The following is a 24,383-nucleotide window of genomic DNA, read 5'->3' on the forward strand; positions in this document are numbered from 1 at the left end:
AAGTTCATCACTCTGAGAAACTTGTTTACAGGCATCTTTTGCCAAGATGTCAGGCTAGCTAGTTTTTTAGTTTAATAGGATTAATTATTCACCAAGGGTTAGTCAGCTGAAGGTTAATTATTATTGTTCTGTCAGATGGGCAGTCTCTTCTATTAGAGCACCAGAAGATCACTAAAATAGCCAGTTTGCCTGCAGGCTAATGGTACTTGGCGACTGTGCTATCTGGTTAGAAAAACACAGATTCGTTTCTTCCCCATCATAGTATGAAGGTTCTCTGGTAGAAGGACAGAATATATATACTATTTCTCCTGAGCTTCCATAGAGACCTTTAATATGAGAGAAAAGCCATTACATACTTGGCAAGGAAAGTAAAACATAGGTAGGAATGTACAGTGTTTTGCTCTTTCCTTGGGGGTCAGATACCTCTCCCAGGGACTAGATTCTGTAACCTGCCAAAATAACAACTTACTTTCTTGAAACTGCAAGGGGGATGATTTGGAAGTAAAAGGGAACTACTGGTAAAATGGATTCAAGCAGTGATTCCAGCAACCAAGTCCTTTGCACATTCGGTTGATCTTTGGAAATCTGACTTTACCATTGTTAAGAGTTTTGTAAAATTGCTTGGATTGGTACTTACAAAATATTTGTGGGAAGCAAAGCAAAAATCAATCAAATCAACAATGCTAATGAAAAACTGATTAGATATGTAGATGTAAGTTTGAATTGGGAATCTTTATTTAAAATGAATTCTCTCAGTTGACAAATATCTGAAGACCAGTACTATACACTACTGGGTATTAAGAACAAGTAAAAAGTTTCACAAATTTAGAAAATATCTAAAACAATAAAGTCTTTGAGTGGGGAGCTTACAGCAATAATTTTCCTTGAGTATAATCAATGATGAAACATCTGGAAAGATAACGTACAGCAATAAAATGAAAAATGTATTTGAATTTCAGTTTTATAATTGTACATTCAACAAATATTTCTTTTTGCCTAATATGTAGAGGTGGTGTTTCATATGTTTGAGATACATTATGAATAGAACAGACCAAAATTATTGCCTTCGTGGAGCCTTCTTTTCTACCTTTATTAGCTTGAAGACCCTTGGCAGATTTCCTAGGTTTCCAGATGAGGCACCTATATGCTGGAATAGAAGACCATGACATGTTAAGAAGGATCAACCAGGCAGGGAGCGGAAGGAAGAATTCATGATTAGAACAGACCATTGTTTCCAGTTGATGATTTGGTATAGGGAAAGATGTCTTGCAAGTCTACCCCTGCGGGGGGGGGGGGGCAGGTAAAACCTGAGTGCCCAGCCATGGGGCTTTGTCACCTGGTCTCCCAATGAATGACTCAGTACACCTGGGTGAATTGGTTCAATCCTGTTGGGTACCCGGCCCTGAATTTAATACCAAATTCAATAATATTCCTAAAATATTATATTTTAAAAGGACAGGGTGATGATTTTAAGTATCTTCTTTAAGAAAAAGTGTTTGAAAAAAACCAAGACTATTATTTTAAAAGAATGGAAGAGTTGCTTTATATTATCAAGTGTTACAAAACGAGATTAATTAAAATAGTGATATTTTGATTCTCAGGGAGTCCAACATTAACTGAACTTGTGTACCATCAGCCTGTCTGTCTCATCTGCTTCTCTGTATGTATAACTTTTTTTTTTTTTTACCCTATTTTAGTTGCATTTTTCTTGGCAAGGTTGCTGGCAGCACTAGGGTCATTAACTTGTCTGTGATGTCATACCACTTCCAAAATCCTAGGAAAGCCTCTTATTTTCTAAATTCATGAAAATAGCCTTCTTTAAAACACTCAACATCACATCAGGATGGATGATTTTGGCCCATACAAGGTATGTGCCAGCCCTGTTGTCACAAAGGGAGGATCTGTTACTAGAAGAATACAGGGAGTGGGGAATGAGCAGCCATATGCATATCTTTACAAATGGTACTTTAGTACAGGAATATTTCAAATCAGTGGGAAAGGTAAACGGTGAATTAACCAAATGGTATGTGGATCATTGCCGATTCATCTAGAAGGAAAAAAATGGTGGATTCTGATACCACGACACCAAAGGAAATATCAGATATATGGAGACCTTTACTTTGTACCCAGTCTAAGATGGTGGAGGTTTTGCCATACCAGTACAACGATGGATCCAGATAGCAACAGTGGCAATCTGGGCGGTGAATGCTCAATCAGCAGACTGATTCATTAGTCTCATCATAGAATAGTCTCCTACCATATGAGTGACCTAGACCAGTATGCTTAGCAGCCATGATATTTTCCCACAGTTCTCAGCCCCAAAGAGGAGTGCTTTTAATCTGTCAGTCTGTAGTCTTCCAACTGGCAGGCCAAGCAGCTAGGTCACTGCCAAGAATCCAAGAACCAATAAAAATACAACAATGTTCATCAAGGGGAATATTGGCCAGAGCCAAGAACATCCTTGTGTTCTGCCTGAAAGGAGTGACCATATCCACTTTAGATTTTGCATACTGGTACTGAGGTTGAACAGTTACAGCATCCCAGTGATTTCAGCTTGACCAGTGGCTTTGTTTCAGGCAATGAAGTGGGATCCCTTCAAAGGGATAGATGTTACTTTCTCATGCATAGCTGAGATACTGACGGGGCTAGGACACGTGTAATCCCGAACCATTTCACAAGCAAGCCTTGTTGGGTCCTTCCCACCTTGTTAATCACTCAGTCCAGATGACAAACCCAAAAATGGGAATATGAGGCCAGATGCCTCCATTATCAGGTGTGTGATGTCTAAAAGAGCCCAAGAGTAAGCTAAATAGATGCTTTTCAAAAGGGGTGTACATGGTAGCTCTGTTAGGGAATCAAATCAAACCATCCCCCTCCCACAAGGACATCCTTCTTTTACCAGAGATTCCAATAAATAAAATCATCAGGCACAGAGACTTGAAGCTCAAAATGCTCATCAGAGCTGTGGTATCTCAAAAGTATTTCTTTACATGCAACTCTTCCTGATTGGGAGAATGCCCTCTACAACTTATGGGAAGGAGAAGTACAGCATATACCAGTAATTCCTACTATGCTTTTAGATGTAGAAGTAACCACAGTACAGTGTACTATTTAAAAGGGCTCAATCCAGAAGGTCTCGAAGTCCCCAAATGCCATTAGCTGAATTCACATGCTCCCTGTCTCTATAGAAACAGCTGAGATGTTTGACTTGGGCACTTAAATTCAGAAAAGCCATAAAAAGCTCAGCTGCTAACCGAAAGGTCAGCAGTTCGAATCCACCAGCTGCTGCTCCATGTAAACTTTCTGGGGCAGTTTTACTCTGTCCTTCAGGGTCACTATGAGTCGGAATCAACTTGACAGCAATGAGTTTTTGGTTTTCCCCCCAAGTTTCCCAGCATAATTGGAGACAGAGGAACATCTTTCTTCTTAAGACAGCTAAGTTTGAGGGTATACAAATATATCAGGAAGTGTGGAGGGAGAGTAGATTTGTGCCATTACAGCACAATTACTTTTGGTTTCAAGCTCCATGGTGGTTACTGACCATTCAACAACAACAACAAAATAATAAACTTGTTTTAGGCCAATCCAAAACCCTGTATCTGGTGGCAGTGTCATCATTACTGGCACCATTTATTTCACTACATTGAAAGGATATCTCCTGCATGAATTCTCTGATCTTTGAAGGACCCCCTTAGTCAGCAACCTCATTAAGGTTTGTGCCCTGTGGCTGACTCAGGTGTGGCTCACAAAGCTGTTTTTGTCTCCCTAGCAGGATGGTATGATGGTTGTGTTTCAACTTGACTGGGCCATGATTCTCAGTGGTTTGGCAGTTATGATGTAGTTTGGCAGCTATGTAATGGTGTAATCACCTCCATGAGATCTTCTATGAGCAGCCAATCAGTTGAAAGGGAGTTTCCTTGGGGGTGTGGCCTGTGTCCAATATATGTGGACTTTCTTGCAAAACTCACAGGCTTTTACTTGCATCTGGCTCACAATCTGACCTCTGGTTCTTGGGACTTGAGTTTGCAGCTTACCTGCTGATCTTAGGATTTGTCAGCCTCCACAGCTTGTGAGCCAGCAGCCTGCCATCTGACCTGCTGATCTTGAGTTCACCAAGCCCTGTGGCTGAGTCAGGAGAAGCCTCCAGCCTGACCCACAGACTTGGAACTTCCCAGCCTTTACAACCACGTGAACCATTTCATTGATATAAATCTATAGATATATATATACACTTCACTGGTTTTGCTTTGCTAGAGGACTCAGCCTGAGACAGATGGCTAAATTATGTGCAGTAAGAAATAGATTTGAACACATTAGAACTCAACAGAATAGCAGCTTATTTACTGTCAAAGAATGTTCAACTAGTGAAGATCTGAAAGAGAATTCTGCTCCACATATTCATGCAGGGACCGTGGCTTCTTTCATTTTGTGTCAATACTTGCCATTAAATAGTACCCAAGGTTATCCTGGAAATTATTGCTGTTTTATTCTGACAGAGGGTTGGAAATTTGTGAGGGAAATCTTTGCCAGGCCTGAATGTAGCATACATCATTGGCACTCACATTTCACTAGCCAGCGACACAGCCCCACTTGGATGCAAGGGAAATTTGGAAATTTAAACTAGCTATGTGCCTAGAGGAAAATGAAATGGTTACTTGTGAACAAGCTACCAGCCTGTGTGAGTGTGTGAGTTACTGAATAGCACATGACTTTATTTAGAGGACTTTCCATAGTACCTTGAAATAGAAGCTGTGTGAATTCCCTGATATACACTTAAGGGTTTCCCTTTAGACAGAATTCTTTCTATACATTATATTCGTAGGGTTTCTCTACTGTGTGAATTTTCTCATCTGTTGCAAACATTCACTTCTAGGATAGTTTTCCTATATTCGGTCCATTCTCCTCTATTTGAGTTTTCTGATGTCAAATGAGGTGGACATTTTGCCAAAAGGATTTTCCACATTTATTACATCAATAGGGGTTCAACCTTCCCTGAATTCCCTGGCATACATTTAGGATCCACTTCTATTGTTTTCCATACTCATTACATCCATGTAAGATTTCTCCCCATTGTGAGTTCTCTGATGTATTCTGAGGTTTGACTTCTGGCCAAAAGTTTTCCCACATTTATTACATTGAAAGGGCTTCTCCCCTGTATGAATTCTCTGATGATCACTAAGGATTGCCTTCCGGACAAAATTCTTCCCACATTCATTACATTTAAATGGTTTCTCTCCTGTGTGAATTCTCTGATGTACTCTCAGGGTTGATGTCCGGGCAAAAGTCTTCCCACATTCATTACATTTAAATGGTTTCTCTCCTGTGTGAGTTTTCTGGTGTTGAATGAGATGGTCTTTTCGCCAAAAGGATTTTTCACATTCATTACATTGATAAGATTTCTCCCCACTGTGAGTTCTCTGATGTATTCTAAGATTTGATTTCTGGCCAAAAGTTTTCCCACATTCATTACATTGAAAGGATTTCTCTCCTGTGTGAATTCTATGATGATCTCTGAGGGTTGACTTCTGAACAAAAGTTTTCCCACATTCACAACATTCATAAGGTTTCTCCCCTGTGTGAATTCTCTGATGTCCCCTAAGGGTTGACTTCTGGACAAAAGTTTTCCCACATTCATTACATTTATAGGGTTTTTCTGCTGTGTGAATTCGCTGATGTGTACTGAGGTGTGACTTCTGGGAGAAAGTTTTCCCGCATTCATTACATTCAAATGGTTTCTCTCCTGTATGAGTTCTCTGATGCTGAATGAGATGTCCTTTTTGACAGAAAGATTTCCCACATTCATCACATTTATAGGACTTTACCTCTGAGTGAGTTCGCTGGCGTACTTTGTGGGCTAATGTTGGGCAGGATTTCCCATTTTTATTATATGCAAAGAATTTATCCCTAGTTTGTGTTCTGTCACTATGTACAAATGGATTCTCTCCTGTAACAGTTCTCTGAAGTGGAGTGAAGTGTGAATTCCTGCTGAAACTATTTCCACTCTCATTACATTCACAGTATTTCACAGCAGATGGCTTCTCACAGAAGGATTTCCCACACTGGTTAAAAGTACAGTGTTTCTCCCCTGTGCCAGTTCTCCTGTGATCAAATACAGTTGTCTTATCACAGCTTACCCTAAATCCATCATCTTTACAGGATTTCTCTCTTGTGTAACAACTCTTATGTGTAATAGAGTCAGCCTTATCATAGAAGGCTTTTCCAAATTTATTACATTCAAAACCTTGTTCCAAAGCCTGAAACCTTTGATGCTTGGGAAGATCTTCTTTATAAGTGAGACATTTCAAGTTTTTATTATATTCATAATTTTTCTCTCTAATATGAGTTCTCTCAAACTTAATATGGAAAGGCAAACTCTCACATGCAGCTTTCTTTGCTGAATAGTTCCTATTATTGACAATAAATTCAGATATATTTTGCAAGTTCATTCCCCAGGAGTCACATTTACAGGGAATTTTTGTTGAAGAAACAGGAGCCATGTGCAGATTAAATGGTTCTTCCAAAACTTTTTCTTCCTTTCTAGTCAATGTTTTATTATTGATAAATATTAACTGCTGCAAGTGTTTATCTTTGATTTTCTTGTTCCTCTTGATATTGTAATCTTCTAAAATAGGAAAAAATGAAAGCATCTTATGAATCTTACATTTCTTATGAGTGGGGCTTACAGACATATAGCCTATTGTGTATTTTATTCTTTGGTTCTTCAAGATTAAATAAGTCACACATAGGTGTATGCGAATAAATGTTCCTCTGATATTCCTCCTTTTAAAAAATTAGAGAATTTTATAGGACTAGTTAGTTCAGGGAGCAGAAAAATCAGAATGGGGTCATTACAACAAGGACTATAAACTTTAGTAAAGAGAGAATGGTGTTCATGGAATAGGTCCAAAGGGGGAAGCATTTGGTTTGAGGAGGTACTTAACAGTTTAGGTACTTATACTATCTAGATACTAATACTCACTAGTTGACATTCTTCCAATTTTGGTATCTTTCATTTCCATTCTATAATTCAACATCAAATTAAATTTGTAACAGCACCAACTTCTTCATGATTAAATGAAAGGAAAATCCATCCTTGCAACTAATTACGTTCACTACGTAATTCTGGTTGTGGTATCTTTGATTTATTCTATCAGAATTATACAATAAGTGAAAATGAGTACCCTATCCTAACTTTCCACATTTCAATTTGTCCACTTATCTCCTCAAACCAGTCTTTTCCTTGGTACAGAACTGATCCTTACTATTTAAGAATCTAAAGGGTTATTATGTTGCAACCTGGTTTTAGAATCTTTAATAATATTCTTTGCATTTATATTTATCACAAAAATTCATATAAACTGTTACTATCTTGCTACTACCTACATTCAGTGTAACAATGTCCTCCCTATCCTGAAATCCTATTTTCTGATGACATGCTCCATCTTTTCATCTATTTTATTCATCTTTCCCGATGTATTTCTTTAAAATAGTACTCATGGTTAAAGTCCTTTTCTGCTAACTCATACTATTTGGATCATCTGAGGGTCACCTTCTAAATTATTTTTGACTTTTCTGTTATATTTTCTTGCCTCTTTCATGTCTAGCAACGTTTTACTGTGTACTAGATACTCTGTTTTAAAAGCCTTAGAGGCCCTTGGTCATGTTATATTTCACAAGGGATGATTCCCCATTTCCTCTGTTAGAGAGAACAAGTGAGTAGCTGATCAACTCAAGCCTATTAAAAATCAAGGTGGGTCAGAACTGGGCTTTGAGTTTTAGTAAAAGATTTAAGTCCATTCTTAGTGTTCCAGCATGGGTGGCCAGTCTTCTGACAACCTAGCACATATAGTTTTTCTTAGCCGTGCAAGACTGTGGGAGAACCAACGCTGCCCTTCAAAATTCTCATCCCTTTAAGGTTCCACATATGCAGAACGTCAGTATCTGGCAAACTTCTTAAGGGGGAACATAGATGGAATGTTTGAAGGAGATCTTCTACCCCAGTGGCTGTTTCCTCAGCACAGTAAGATAGGAGGTGATTTTACTCTGCCTTTTAGAAGCTTTCACCGTAGCTCCCCCCACCTCCCACGCAGGCTTCAAACTCAGCAAATGCCCTGTAGAGAAAACCTGCTGTGCATTTGAGGTTTCTCACTTTACAGTTTGTAATTCCAGCTCCACATAATGACTAAAAGCATTGGTTTCTCTTTATCCCAGCATTGAACCTGAGCCTATCCTCAACCTAGGCATTTAACTAGCAAATGCCCCAGGAAAACACTGGCAGGCAATCCTCAGCTCAGCTCCAAATAATCCTCCCCTCTCTAGAATTTTAGTTCATCTAGTCCTTGTTGCTTCCAGTTTTCTCGTGCCTTTAAAAATAGCATTTTAAAAAATTTTTCTAGTTGTTGTAGCAGGCTTGCCATGATCTACTACATCCTCCCCAGAAACATAACCATACCATTCATTTTTAACAAATGTTAACTCACTGTATTTCAACTATTCTGAGATTTTTTTTAAAAACAATTTGCTGTCACTGAAAGCAGGATTCATCTTATAACTGATGCCATGTCCTAATTAAAGGGCATTTCACCTACAGAATGATTTATCTTATAACTGACACCTTTTTTTCATTCTATGAAATATTTCAACTATTCTCTATTAAAGGTAGGATTTTAAATATTTCATGTGGCTTTGCTCTCCTACAGCCTAGACTCCTGGCAGATGCTAGTATATATCTGATTTTTTTTAAGCTTTTCTGGTTCAAATATGTTGTGCACAAGAATTACCTGGAGACCTTTTCCAAATAGAAATTCACTATCCTCTTGCCAGTCATACCTGATAAGTAAGAATTAACAATGGTGTGACTTGGACATATGTGTTTAGAAGGGGTTCCCTTATAATGATTTCTGAATGAATAAATATGAAGATTTCTCCACTGCCTTCTTTGCAGTCAGTTAACAACATGACTGTGCTATATATTATATACATTACACATCAGAATCTGAGAGCGTAAAACAAAGGACGTTTCCTTCAGTGGATCATAATCTTTTGAGGAAGAAACTTCATTTGTGGGTTTCTCAAACTTGGCAGTGCTGACATTTTACACTGGATAATTCTTTGCTGTGGGGGGCTATCTTATGCATTCTAAGATGTTTAGCAGCACCCCTGGTCTCTACCCACTAGCTGCCAGTAGCATCCCTCTCCCAGTTGTGACAATCCAAAATGTCTCCAGATTTTGCCAAATGTACCCTGGTGGGGGGCAAAATCGACCATGGTTGAGAAGCACTGTACTAACCATATGCTATCAAATCCTAAAGTGTATGACCAAGTCTGAGTTTCCATGGCACAGCCACTAATCAGGCTGGGAATTTTGAGATTTAAAAAAACAAACAAAAAACCCTGCCATTGAGTCAGTTCCGACTCATAGCAACCTTATAGGACAGAGTAGAACTGCCCCATAGAGTTTTCAGGCAGTGGCTGGTGGATTCGAACTGCCAACCTTTTGCTTAGCAGCTGTAGCACTTAACCACTGATCTACCAGAGCTCCTTAAGATATTCATGGGTGATTTCATGGAGGTGGTAGGAAACTAAGCTTAAAATTTAATATGTATAATAACACAATAATTGTAATGATAGCAAGCTTTTGCAAGATAACACAGTTCTAAGCACTTCTAATTATTCAATTAAGCATTTGGAGAGGAAAAGTATTCAATGATGTAAGATGTGATGCAAGGAAGAATAGCAGATAGATGGGGGTCAGCAGACTAAAACAAATGGAGTTGAGCAGGATTATAGTAGATGAAAGCACAGGCTTAGTTTTACTGGGTACTGCAAGATGAACTGAATGTGTATATATATAAAAAATTTGAATTCTAACTAGAAATGATACAAATCAGATTAGGAGAGACTATGTGGTTCTGGGAAGTGTCCATGGGAACTAAGAATATGAGGAAATATAGAAGACAATTTTCTAAATAAAAACTACAGGATATGTGGGGAGATCAATAAGAGAGGATGGAAAATTCAAAGAATTAAAGCAACTTTTATGACTGTCAGTTATGGAAGCAGAAAGATGACAGAACAGAATTATAATACAGTAGAAGTGAGAAAAGTGAGAGTTTTATGATTTATGAGAGACAAAAAGGTAGTTTTGGTTACTAGCATATTGAAAATGAAGTTACTCAATTGTCAAACAGTATGAAGTCCTGTATACAGGTAAAATATGGGATTACAGTACTGGTGGGACAGCTACAAGGTAACCATTTGGCAGTGTTAGACTGATAGATTAATCATGCTTCCTAATATCCAGGAATTTGTGTAGTCTCCTCACATACTGACTCAGACTGACCAAGTGACATGCTTTGGTCACCGGGACATCAGCAAATGTGACATAAGCCAGAGACCTAATAAGCACTTGCACATTGGGGCTTGCTCTTTTGGAACTCTGAGAGCACCATGCTGTGACAAACCCCAAGATGTAAGACCACGTGGATAGAAGCCCAAATATCCCTGCTATTCTAGATGAGGCCCAAGATATGGAAGGCCATCTTCGATGATCCTGCCACAGGTCAAGCCCCAGATGACAGCAGCCACATGAGTAAACCCATGTGAGACTAGAAGAACCACCTAGTCGAGTCCAGTTTTAAACACAGATGTGGAAACTGAACAAAGAGTTGTTTTAACTCCCTAATTTTTATTAACTTTTTTACATAGTATTAGGGAAGCATGAGACACTTCACTGTTTTGTCATTAATCCAATGTGAAACAGAATGCAGGAAGGATCAAATTAAGCAAAAATGTTTCGTGTATGATTGGAGATATTGAAATATAACTTTAGGAGTAAGTAGACAATAGGAAACAATCCAGCTGAGTTCACTAAAACAAGTCTGAGACCATTTCACAAGTGAAAAAAAAGAAAGTAAATTAAAAGGAACTTTCCAAGTGTAATTGGAAAGTATAAATGGACCTATCTTTAGTTGTCTGTTGTCTCCACTTCCTCTCCTCCCAAATTTTCTCACTCAAACATGATATACACACAAGTATATATTTAAGAAATAATCTACTAAGCTTAAAACAGCCAGAAGCCACAATCTGCTTAAAATCATTTAACACTTGAATGTATCTGGCTACTCCTTACCTGTTTTGCCTCCCCTTCCAACCCCAGATGTACCTCTATCATATATATAAGTTTGTGTGGAAAACACAGTGCTGTTTAGTTTTCACTATTTCTGAGCATTATTAATATGGTATTATTATAACATAAAGGTCCCTGGGTGGTGCAAATGGTTTGGCTTGACTACTAACCTAAAGGTTGGCAGTTCGAACCCACCCAGTGGCGCCACAGAAGAAAGTTCTGCCCATCTACTTCTGTAAAGATTATAGCCAAGAAAACCCTATGGAACAGTTCTACTGTGTAACACATTGGGTCGCCATGATTTGCAATCAACTCAATAGCAAGGGGTTTGGTTTTTTAAATGTTTTTTATTGCAATTTAGATGAAGATTTACAGAACAAACAGTTTCTCATTAAACAGTCAGTACACATATTGTTTTATGACATGGGTAACAACCCCACGACATGTCAACACTCTCCCTTCTTGACCTTGAGGACCTTTTTTTGGTGAAAATATACATAGCCAATGTTACACCATTTTTACACCATTTTGAAAGTTTCTACATGTATAATTCATTGATATCGATTACATTCTTCCAGTGGTGCTGCTATTCTCATATCCTTTTCCAAATTATTCCATCATCTTCAACTCACTGTCCCCCAGGCTTCCCATCAAACCTTTTGAGTTGCTGTTGTCAATTTGATCTCACATAATTTTTTTTTGTACCTTAGGTGAAGGTTTGCAGAATAGTTTCTCATTTAACAGTACACATATTGCCCTATGATGATGGTTAACAACCCCATGACATGTCAACACTGTCCCTTCTCAACCTTGGGTTCCCTATCACCAGCTTTCCTGTCTGTTCCTGTCTTCTAGTCCTTGTCCCTGAACTGCTGTGCCTCATTAGTCCTGTTTTTTATGAGGCTGTCCAAACCCCGGCTGAACTGTGAACTTCGGGAGGGGCTTCACCACTAAGCTAAAAGGGTGGCCGGGGGCCATACTCTCGGGGTTTCTCCACTCTGTCAGGCCAGTAAATCTGATCTTTTTGTGTGTGTGTGTGAGTTAGAATTCTGTTCTACATCCTTTTCCAGCTCGGTCCAGGACCCTCTATTGTGATCCCGGTCAGAGCAGTCAGTGGTGGTAGCCATGGTAGCTGTGGTCCATTAGTCCTTTGGACTAATCTTTTCCTTGTATCCTGTTCTCTTCATTCTCCCTTGCTGCCGCGGGGTGAGACCAGTGGAGTATCTTAGATGGTTGCTCACAGGCTTTTAAGACCCCAGACGCTACTCACCAAGGTAGAATGTAGAACACTGATGTTCCCCGAGACCATGGTCTCCACTGCCCCTCCACCCAGCAATTCAGTCCCTCAGGGAGTTTGGAAGTGTCTATGGAGCTTCCATGACCTTTCTGTTACAAGCTGTGCTGGCTTCCCCAGTAATGTGTACTGTCTTACCCTTCACCAAAGTTACCACTTATCTATTTAGTTCCCATCCCACCCCTACCATCCCTCATAACCAACAAAACTTGTTTCTTTTTGTGTGTCAACTTTTACATGAGTTATATAGTAGAGGCCTCATACAATATTTGTCCTTTTGTAATTGACTTATTTCACTGAGCATACTGTCCTCCAGTTTCATCGACGTTATAAAATGCTTCACAGATTCATCATTGTTCTTTATCTTTGTATAATACTACATTGTGTGTACCATAGTTTATCCATTCTTCTGTTGATGGGCATCTAGGTTGTTTCCATCTTTTTGCTGTTGTGAACAGTGCTTCAATGAATATGGGTGTGCATATGTCTATTCGTGTGACGGTTCTTATTTCTCTAGGATATATTTCTAGGCGTGGGATTGCATTTTGTAGTGCTTTTTTTTTTGTGGTGCTTATGTTTTCTTTGTTCCTCTTACTCTCCTGTGCTGAGTTCTTTTTGTTTGTGGATTTTTTTTTCATTTGTTTTTGTAGGTTTTGTTTTACTGAGACTTTGTTTTTCTTCTTTGTTTTGATGAGTAGGTTTGTTAATTTTCTTTTTGGTTACCTTGGAATTTACCCTTAGCTTCCTAGATTTGTACCAGTCTATTACTACTTGGTATCGGCTTTCTATCCAGTAGAAGGTTCTATACCTACACCATTTATTCCCTCTTTTATTGTTCTGACGTTGTTGTCATTTACAGATTAACCTCTCTGGTTCTGTTTTGTAATTCTTTTGGTTTTGCATAGTCCTTAAGAGTTCATTTCTTAGGTTGGTAGCTGGCTGGTACAATCCTGTGTCCTATATTCATCCTGTGGTCTGACATTGTTCTCAGATAGAAGGAATTCCTTTAATAAGTCTACTAACTTTGGTTTGGTTTTCACATAGTCCCTTAATTTCACCATCATATTTGAACGAGAGTTTTGCAGGATATATTATTCTTGGTTGGCAATTTTTTCTTTCAAGGTTTTATGTATGTCATCCCATTGCCTTCTTGCCTGCATGGTTTCTGCTGAATAATCCGAGCTTTGTCTTATTGTTTCTCCTCTGTATGTGACTTGTTTTTCTTGAGCTGCTCTCAATATTCTGTTTGTTTTTGGTTTTAGCAAGTGTGATTATGTTTTGGGGTCTATCCTATATGGGGTTCGTTGAGCTTCTTGGATGGTCAGCTTTTCATCTTTCATGATATTAGGGAAGTTTTCTGTCAGCAATTCTTCAGTGATCCTGTGTTTTCTGTTTTCTCCCCGTTCTGGAACTCCGTTCACTCGGAGATTTTTGCTTTTGATTGTATCCCACATAATTTTCAGGGCTTCTACATTTTTGTTTTTTTAATTTTTCCTCATACAGAGTTGTATCCAAGTGTTTGTCTTCAATTCCGCTGATCCTGTCTTCCACCGTTTCAAATCTACTCCTCAGCCCTTCTATGACACTGTCCATTTCTGAAATTTTATCTTTTGGATTTCTAATTGTTGTTTTTGTATGATTTCTAGTTGTGAATTTATTTTAGCATTTTGTTCCTATATTATTTTCTTGAATTCTTCTAATTTTTTTGTATTTTCCATGAATTTGTCTGCCTTTGCCATGAATTTGTCTATTTTTTCCTCATTTTTGTCTGCTTTTGCTGCAAGTTTTGGATAGTTCTGTATATTAGAGATTTGAATTCCCTATCAGTTAGGCCTTTTCTTCTATTGGAAGGTCATCTGGTGTTTTATTTTGGACTCCTACTGGAACCATCCTGTCCTGTTTTTTAAATGTTTTGATATTGTCTGCTGTCTCTGGGACATTCAGTGTTTTTTTTCCTCATTTATTGATTGTAGATTTGTTTGTTTTGTCCTGCTTTTTTGTTTTATTTGGTTATGTCTGAGCAGGCAGGCTGTGTGTTGTTATTTGCTCGTATGTGGGCGCGATACTTTTCACCCTCTTCTGCAACGGGCAGTGTCAGTCACTCGGGTATGGTACAGCAGGGCAGGTCTACCTGAAGGGGAGTTGCTGGGATAGGTTTTTTGTGGCACGTACCAAAGCTGAAACAGTGTGGACCGGGAATCAGTGCAGGGTAGGTTCCAGTAGGCCGTGCCTGTGCTACTTGGGAGTGTGATGTTCAGCGCACGGTGCAGGTAGGCAGGAAGGAGGGGGTAGACTGTGATGTGTGGAGCTAAGATGGGTATGGGAAAGATGAGAGAGAGGAGAGAGGAACACTAGCCAAAAACGTACAAACAAAAAAAGAGTGCTAAGCAAGCTTGCTATTGGAGACGAGAGACTGAGTAATGGGGAAAAACAAAAATGAAAAAAAAGAAAAAGGATAAAAGAAAAAAATCAATAAATCGAGAAACTGGAAATGAAGAAAGACAAAAAGGGAGTAAGAAAGAAAAGAAAACCAACAAAATGAAAAAAAAAACAAGAAAAAAGAAATGCCCACAGGGATGTCCTGGTGCTTCTGTGCAGAGTAAGGGGCTAGCTTCCAAGCCACGTGGTACTGCCTGGCTAGAAGGGGCTCCCAAGCCAAGAAAAGAAAAACAAATCAAAACAGAACAAATCAGAGCAAACAAAAAAGCCCCGGGGGTCCCACCAGCATGGTGGCATGTGCCAGTAAGCAGTTTCACAGTCCAGTGGTGTTTTGCAGCCTTTCCGGAAAAAGCAAAGATGGCGCATGGAGCCAGGTATTTGAGAGAAAGGAGGGGGAGGTGGTGAGAAGAAATCTAAAGAAGCAGAAAAAAGCAACACCAGCAGCCAACAAATGGCACTCAGAGAGCTGGCCAGTGCAGGCGGGTGGAATCCAAGCAGCACTTGGGGGAAGCTTGTGCTTCCTGGCTGATAGCTAAGTGGGGGTGAAGAAGGGTGGGGGGTGGGAAAGCCTGTATCGTGGGTTACCAGTTGTTCTGTCTCCTGCTGGAAGCTCCGTGAAGCTGCTTTCTTGTACCCCGTTCACTGATCTCTGATAGGAGTCCAAGATGGCAGATGCGTGCTGCGGTAGCTGATAGGGGACCTCTGTACGTATCTCTCCTCGCACTCTGTTCTCTGTCAGTTCCTTATTCCATTTGGTGCTTGGCTGTGTTCTTTATCTCTTCATTTGATGCTTAGGGTTTCAGGATTGACGTGTGACTCCGTTTGACTTAGTTTTTCTGATGTTTGCTGCAGAGGGATGGCGTGGTGCTTCTGACTATAGCGGCATGTTGCCCGAAGTCCAGGGGTTTGGTTTTTGTTTGGTTTACTGTAACATATAAACTTCTGAATTTTGCTTTTTCACTATATATTTTGACTCTTAGATTTATCCCTGCTGTTGCATGTAGTTAATATAGAACCCTATATGAATATATGATGGTTGTTTTTGATGTGCTGACTATATTAAAATTTTTTTAGTGTGGTAAAATATATATAGCATAAAATTTGCCATTTTAACCAGTTTTAAGTGTACAATGCAGTGACATTAATCACATTGTGTAACCTTTGTCACTATTTCCAAAAGTTTTTCATCACCCCAAACAGAAGCTCTAACCATTAAGCAATAATTTCCCATTTTCCCTCTCCCCCAGCTCCTGGTAACCTCTATCTTCTTTCTGTCTCTGTGAATTTGCCTATTCAAGATATGTTATATCACTGAGATCATACAATACTTGTCCTTTTGTGTCTGGCTTATTTCACTTAGCAACAGTGTTTACAAGGTTCATCTATGTTGTCACATGGATGTTATGCTACGGTGATTTATTTTTAACTTCTCTTGTAGGAAGACATTAAGTTCGTTTATAGTTTGTTCTTGCAAATGATATTGCCACTGGACACTCTTACTCCTGGTGAACATATTCAAAAGTGTGTCTATATAAACCTGGGAGTGGAACTGCTGGGTCACAGGGAATGATCATATTCAACTTTGAGGATAATGCTCACCTTTTTCCCCAGGTTGTTGTGCTAATTTGTACAGCTAACTGCCTTGTAAAACTGATCTCTTACACTATTCTGTATCATCAGTCACTGGGTAGTGTCAGACTTCTTAATCTTTGACAACTGAGTATAAATTCATAATCCATTATTATCTGAAATTACATCTCCCTGATTACCTACAAGGTAATGAATATTTGTATCAGCTATTTGTATTTTTTCTTCTGAAAAATGCCAGATCACGTTTTCAGCCTATTTTCCTTTTGAATTGTTTGCTTTATAAAATAATTTTTGATTTTCCACATTTAAAAAATATTTATTGATTTCCAATAAAGTGACAAGTACTTGCCCACATACCATGAAAACAGTAAAGAAAATAAATACCCTGTTGTCACAGAGCTTACATCAGGAGAAATGTTAAGTTGCTGCTGAGTCAATTCCAATTCATGGTGTCCCCACGTGTCAGAGTAGAACTATGCTCCATCGAGTTTTCAAGGCTGTGACCTTTTTGAAGCAGATAGCCAGGCTTACCTTTTGAGGTGCCTCTAGGTGGGTTCAAATCACCGATCTTTTGGCTAGCAGTCAAGTGTTAATTGTTTGCACCACCCAGGGACTCCTCCAGGGAAAGCAGACAGACAATAAAACAATTAAGTAATCAATATTACGTTAGGTGGTGATAAGTTCTTTAGAGAGAAATGAAGCAGGAAGGGGAGACATGGAATGCCTGATGTAAGGGGTGCAATTTTAAGTGGAGTATCATGGAAGGCCTTACTGCTAGGAAGGCGTTTAAGAAAGGTCCACATTCTTTATACATTCTAGATGCCCATCCTTTATGGGTTATATATGTTACAATTATCTGCCACTTTTGGCTCATCTTTTAATCCTTTCTTAAGTATAAAACATAATATGTGTAAAGGACTGAATTGTGTGTTGTAAATTCTAATCCCTATAGTGGTTTTAAGGAGCTCTGGTGGTGCAGTGATTAAGCGCTCGGCTGCTAACCACAAGGTTGGTTGTTTGAGCCCACCAGCCACTCTCCAAGAGAAAGATGTGGCAATCTGCTTCCCCTATGGGGCATTTCTAATCTGTCCTATAGTGTCACTATGAGTTGGAATCCACTTGAGGGCACCAAGTTTTGGTTTATAGTGGTTATAATCTAATTTGGGAATGGGTTTTCTTTGTCATGTTAATGAAGCAGTATTAGTGTAGGGTGTGTCAATCTCTTTTGAGGTATAAAAGGAGCAGATTTATTAGTAAGCACAGATGGGGAAGACAGATGCTATGTCATATGAAGATCACCAAGTAGTCAAAGAAAAGAAGCTGAAAAGAGACAAGAACCTTCCCCAGAGTGGACAGAGCGAGAACACCTTGTCCCTAGAGACGGTGCCCTGAATTCGGACTTCTAGCCTCTTAAACTGTAAGAAAATAAATTTGTTAAAGCCATCCACTTGTGGTATTTCTGTTATAGCAGCACTAGATAATTAAGAAAACATGTATCTGTATAAAACTTTTATGTGCAATTTGATAGTATAGAGCGAAGACTCATAGAATTAGAAACCTGGTCAAGAAATAGAACACAAAGGGCTCTGCAAAAACTCCTATTCCCCCCTGCCTGGTCATAACTTCTTTATGCTTAGAGTTCATCACTTTCCTAATATTCATGTAATAATTTCTTTGCGTTTTTTCATAGTTTCACCATGAATATATGAATTCCTTGAGTTTTGCTTGCTTCTGACCTTTATATAAATATTACCATACATGTATATTTATACATTTTTGGTTTCTTTTAATATTACATTTGTATGCATTCACATGTTTGTCTGTAGCTGTATAATTCTCCATTAAAGAATATAACTATTTCTTTCACTGCTGATGAGTCTGATTTTTGACAATCAGAACTACATTGCCGTAAGTATTCTTTTATTATACCTGAAGAATACAATCATGCTTTTTTGTGGGTATACAGTTAGGAAAGGGATTACACGGTCATAGGGTATGCATGACTTTACCTTGACTAGCTAGCATCCTCCTGGTTTCAAAGTGGTTTTACCAGTTTACATTTCCAATCAGTGGATGAGGGTCTCTAATATTTCACATCCTCACCAGCAACTGGCACTGCCAGAGATGTTAATCTCGCTTCCTATCTGTGAAGTAGTATCTCACTAAGATTTTATTTTGCACTTCTCTGAAAATGGAGGTTGAATACATTTTCAAGGTTTACTGGTCATTTGGATTTCTTTCAAAGTTCCTGTTCAATGTCTTTTGCCCATTTTTCAATGGGGTTGCCCAACTTTTTCCACACTAACTTGCAGAAGCTCCTTATATTTTCAGGATGTTTACCCTTTCTAGGTTATTTGTACTGTATATATATTATTCCACTCTGTGGCTTGTTTTTTCACCCTTTTAATGGCATCTTTTATGAATAAAGTTCTTAATTTTAATGTAGTCAAATTAATCACTCTTCTTAATTGGTGGTTTTAGTGTTTTTCAGCCTTCCGAAAAGTTCTGAAGAACAATGGAGTTCACCTCTAAGCTGACCTTATGAAGTCTAACTACCCTCCTATTTCCACTACAGGATTCTGTCTTCCAGAGCTCAGAAACTCACCTGGGTAGCTCTGGTTGGAGAATTCTTGCTCTAAGAACCAAGGCTGTTCTCCTTGTTCCAACTTGAAGATCACTTCTGGTTTGAAAATGCAGTACCCTATAAGCAGAGAACAACTGACAACTGAGGCCTGATGAATGAGCTTTTGATATCAAAAAGCAGACGAAGATACAGTTTCAGAAGCTGCATCCTGAAGATGCTCATTTGAACTCTCACTAGTGAGTTCACAACACAAACTAGAAAGTTCCAGTCCTCAAAAGGGTTCAGTTACTTTAGACTCCTGAATGAAAAGCCTAAAAACATTAAACTAAACAAAGTGTTCATACGTACTGGCCATTAAAAAGGAAATGCTTTATATAAGGAATTACATAGGTAAGTTATGCTTATCTGCTCACCCACTGAAACGAGGTGGCTGTAGTTCTCCAACATCACGTCTCTGTACAGGGTCCTCTGAGCAGGGCCCATGTGCTGCCACTCCTCCTGGGTCAGCTCCACAGCCACGTCCTTGAATGACACTGATGCCTGTAACAGCACATTTCTCTTTAATTAGGTGACACAGAAAATACTTACGAAAACTATTCTTACATCTAGCTCAACTGGCATAGCACAGTTTATAAAAAAAATATTCTACATTCTACTTTGGTGAGCAGTGTCGGGGGTCTTAAAAGCTTGTGAGCGACCATCTAAGATACTCCACTGGTCTCACCCCGTCAGGAGCAAGGGAGAATGAAGAAAACCAAAGACACAAGGGAAAGATTAGTCCGAAGGACAAAAGGACCACAACTACTACAGACTCCACCAGACTGAGTCCAGCACAACTAGATGGTACCTGGCTACTACTACTGACTGCTATGACAGGGATCACGATAGAGGTTCCTGGGCAGAGCTGGAGAAAAATGTAGAACAAAATTCTAACACACACACACACACACACACACACACACACACACACAAACCAGACATACTGGTCTCACAGAAACTGGAAAAACCTCGAGAGTATGGCCCCTGGACACCCTTATAGCTCAATAATGAAGTCACTCCTGAGGTTCACCCTTTAGCCAAAGATTAGACAGGCCCATAGAACAAAATGAGACTAAATGGGCACGCCAGCCCAGGGGCAAGGATGAGAAGGCAGGAGGGAACAGGAAAGCTAGTAACGGGGAACCCAAGGTCGAGAAGGGGAGAGCGTTGACATGTTGTGTGGTTGGCAACCAATGTCACAAAACAACATGTGTATTAATTGTTTAATGAGAAACTAGCTTGCTCTGTAAACCATCTAAAGTACAATAGAAAAATTTAAAAATGAACAACTATTCTTATCACGTTTTCTGTAAGCAAATGATTATAGGATGCCTACTTTGAGAGTAATTTTATCTTATACTTTGAAAGTACTCAATCAGTACAAATATTTATAACATAATAATTTGAGTTATATGCATGTACTATCAACACATATATTAGTAAAACTTTTGTTAAAGTTTTTTTTTAGCAAAATATAAAAATATGTAAATAAACTTTCTACAATTTTCATCTTACACCCCAATAGACTACCTGTGCATACTCCAGGGCAAGGGCCAGCAAACTATGACCTGTGGGAAAATCCAGCTTGCCGCTGTTTTTATAAAGTTTTATTGGGACACAGTTACGTCTAGTCATTTACGTATTTTCTATGGCTGCTCTGCACTAAAGCAGCAGAGATGAGAATTTCTACCACACATTGCAGATCCCTCAAAGATGAATATATTTACTATCTGACTCTACAGAAAAAAATTTGCTAAATCCTGGACTAAATAATCCAATTAAAGAAAACAGTCTGACTGCATATAAACAACAAAACCCAAATTTTATACATGGAGATATATGTAGATTTAAAGTAAAAAAATAAGAACATGAACCAAAAGAAAGTTGATGTGGTTATATTAATACCAAAAAGAGTAGATTTTAAGGTAAGAAAGAATTATAAAAGATAAATAGCTTATAATGATAAAATGGTCCTTTTTAACAAGAAGATATAGTAAATCTATATTTGTAAGCACCAGCACCTGATAACCCAGCTTTAAATATATAAACAAATGTCAGAAATGAGATAGACAAATCCACAATTAGGGACTTTTACACAAATCTGTCAGTAACTCACAGGAGAAGCAGATTTTAAAAATCGGTAGGAATATAGAACAAGTCAGCAAACTAGAGCCCAAAGGCTAAATCCAACCCAACACCTGTTTTTTGCAAATAAAATACGGAACACAGCCATGTTTATTTATGTATTATCTATGGCTGCTACAGCACTACAACTGCAGAGTTCAGTAGGTGCAACAGAGACCGTATAGCCCACAAAGATTAAGATTTGACAGTTACAGAAAAAGTTTGCTGACTGCTGATGCAAAAGATTCAAATGATATAATTAACCAATTCTAACTGACATATGTAGGATAACTACTACATAATACAAATTATTTTCTGGTACACTTTGCATATTAAAACAAGCCTCATCAAATTAAAAAAAATTAAAATCATATGTGGTTTTTGGTTTTAATTCAGTGATGTAGACAGCTGAAAAGAGCAACAGTAACACTTTTACAAGATAAAAAAAGCTGGGCAAACTGAAAGTTAATGACTTTTCTTGAACCCATCAGAGAACTGTGGTTGCATGGAAAACAACCAATCTGAAATCTTCAGGGCCTGCTCCTTTGCTTGCCTAGAGCAGACACCACTGAACTCCATATAAGCCAATACCGAAAACAACCAAACCCGTTGCTGTTGAGGCAATTCTGACTGATAGCGACCCTATAGGACAGAGTAGAATTGTCCCATAGGGTATCCAAGGAGTAGCTAGTGGATTTGAACTGCTGACTTTTTGGTTAGCAGCCAAACGCTAAACCACTGTGCCACCAGGACCCCATATAAGCCAACATCCGTTGCTGCCGAGTCGATTCTGACTCATAGCAACCCTACAAGACAGAGTAGAACTGCCCCATAGGGTTTCCAAGGAGCGCCTGGTGGATTCGAACTGCCAACCTTTTAGTTAGCAGCCAAACTCTTAACCACTACCCCACAAAGGTTTCCATATAAGCCAACAGGAAGATAAAATTAGAAAAATTTTAACAACTTGCTAAAGGCCAACTGTGGACCAGTGTGAGTGTGAAGCCCCTGGGTGACTGCACACATAAGAGGATTTCCACCCTCCTGTGGGATTTTTCACCAGGAAACCCAACCGGGATGTCACAGAGAGGACTGGGGAGAATCCAGAGGAAGGTCTCCCCTACCCCGATGGTGTTGGCTAGAGTAGGGGAAGAACAGTCCTTGTCTAAATCCATCCAGACCCATATTGCCTTTCTTCACCGCAGAACAAAACACTTAATCTGTAAGGTTCAGAAAGTTCTCAGAACACATAACCTTAGGGCACTGGTGGAATCCCACTGCAGCAGGGGGAGGGCAAAACTGGCCACTACCAAAGACTGCCCAGACCCATCTCCCCTACCTCTTCTAAGTCACAGAACCCTGAGACTCAAGTTCACAGTTCTTGCCTAAGGCTGAGGCTTCACAGATGATCAGCCCCATTCCCGGAGAACTGTCATTATCTGACCTGTCTGCTGGTTCCTTGAAAGACCTACCTCACAAGGTTGTCTTTATTTGGCCTGACTTAGCGCTCATCCACCATAAATAGCATTTTCTCCAAAGTATGTTAGTCAAAAGAAAAAATAGGCAATTTTTTTAACATAATGGCTGCCTGAGGCAGTACGTAACCATAAAGCAAACAATAATCTAACCAAAAAGTTTAAAAGGAAAATCTTGAGAATGTGAAGTCCACAGAAGTTTTAAAAGCTTAGGCATATTCCTGGGATTCTAGAAAGCCGTGGACATGCCCAGGACTGTATGCATGCTGAGGAAAGACCTGAGAAGGCCCTAAACTTTCACCTCTTGCTAACCTTGATGCTCTGTGTAAGAAGAAAGTGAAGGTTAACGTGAAATTGTAAGCTGCTAGGATGACTATTGAAGAAGTACCCCCTACACAAATAGCCTCTTGGCACAGACTGGGAGATTTACTTGTTACAGGAATTTAAGGAAATCTCTGTCCAACTGTTAGCTTATCACTAACTAACATCTGTGGCCACACATGACAAAGGATAAAGATACTACAGAATTAGTTCAAAAGAGTAAACAAATAACAACTACCCATGCAGAGGAGGGAGATTTCCTGACTTCCAGAGTTGCCACATTATATTATTTAAACTGTCCAGTTTTTAACAAAAAATTATGAGACATGCAAACAAAGAAGAACGTATGGGCCTTACACAGGAAAAAAAAGAAATTATGTATGAAACTGTCCCTGAGGAAAGCCAGGCAGAGTTTAAATCAGCTATTTTAAATATATTCAAAGAATTAAAGGAAACCATATCTAAAGAACTAAAAGAAAGTAGGAAAACAATGTCTCATCAAATTGAGAATACCAATAAAGAGAGAACTTCTAAAAAAAAAGAACCAATAAATTCTGCAGTAGAAAATTATAGTAATTAAAATGAAAAATTCACTGATGTGAATCAACAGCAGATCTGAACAGGCAGCAAAAAGAACCAGAAACTTGACTATAAATCCACTGAGATTATCCAATCTGAGGAACAGAAAGAAAAAAAATGAAGAAAAATGAACAAAGCCTTTAAGGTCTGTGGGATACCATCAAGTATACGTACTTATGCATAATGACAGTCACAAAAGGAGAGGAGAGAAAGAGCGTCTGAAGAAATAATGGCTGAAAACTTCCCAAATCTGATGAAAAACATTAATCTACACATACAGGAATATCAATGAACTCCCAGCAGGATAACCGCAAAGAGACTCGTACTTAGACACATCATAATCATACTGTTGAAAGCCAAAGACAAAGGATGAACCTTGAAAGCTGCAACAGAGAAGTGATTCATCATTTACAAAGGATCCTAAATAAGATCCACCAAAAACCATGGAGAAAGTAGACAGTGGGATGATATATTTAGTGCTGAAAGAAAAAGCTGTCAACCAAGATTTCAATATCCAGTGAAACTATCCTTGAGAAATGAAAAAGAAATATACACATTCCATATAAAAAAAAACAGAGAGAATTTATCCTAGCATACTTATTCTAAGAAATGTTAAGGGAGTCCTTCAGGCTAAAATGAAGGGACATTAGACAATAATTGAAATCCACATGAAAAAATAAACATTACATAAGTAATAAGTAACTACACAGGTAAACACAGAAGTAGATTAATTAACTCTTTTTTCTCCAAGATGATTTCAAGACCATTGCATAAAGTAATAAACTATGAATCTCTGTGAATAGGCATACAACA

At 38.8% G+C, this 24,383-nt stretch overlaps 1 protein-coding gene across 1 annotated transcript in view; it reads right to left on the reverse strand.

Moving 5' to 3' along the window:
- Positions 1-4,690: 4,690 nt before the first annotated feature.
- The window catches only part of ZNF510 (zinc finger protein 510), a 44,723-nt gene continuing 25,030 nt past the window's right edge, over positions 4,691-24,383 (reverse strand). The window contains exons 4-6 of the mRNA XM_023735843.1: positions 19,449-19,575; positions 19,057-19,152; positions 4,691-6,622 (exon numbers count right to left, since the gene is read on the reverse strand). Of these exons, the coding sequence (XP_023591611.1) occupies positions 5,013-6,622; positions 19,057-19,152; positions 19,449-19,575 (1,833 nt within the window). The 3' untranslated portion in view covers positions 4,691-5,012. The remainder of the gene's footprint in view (positions 6,623-19,056; positions 19,153-19,448; positions 19,576-24,383) is intronic.

Source organism: Trichechus manatus, unplaced genomic scaffold (genome assembly GCF_000243295.1).
Source record: "Trichechus manatus latirostris isolate Lorelei unplaced genomic scaffold, TriManLat1.0 scaffold00082, whole genome shotgun sequence".
NCBI lineage: Eukaryota > Metazoa > Chordata > Mammalia > Sirenia > Trichechidae > Trichechus > Trichechus manatus.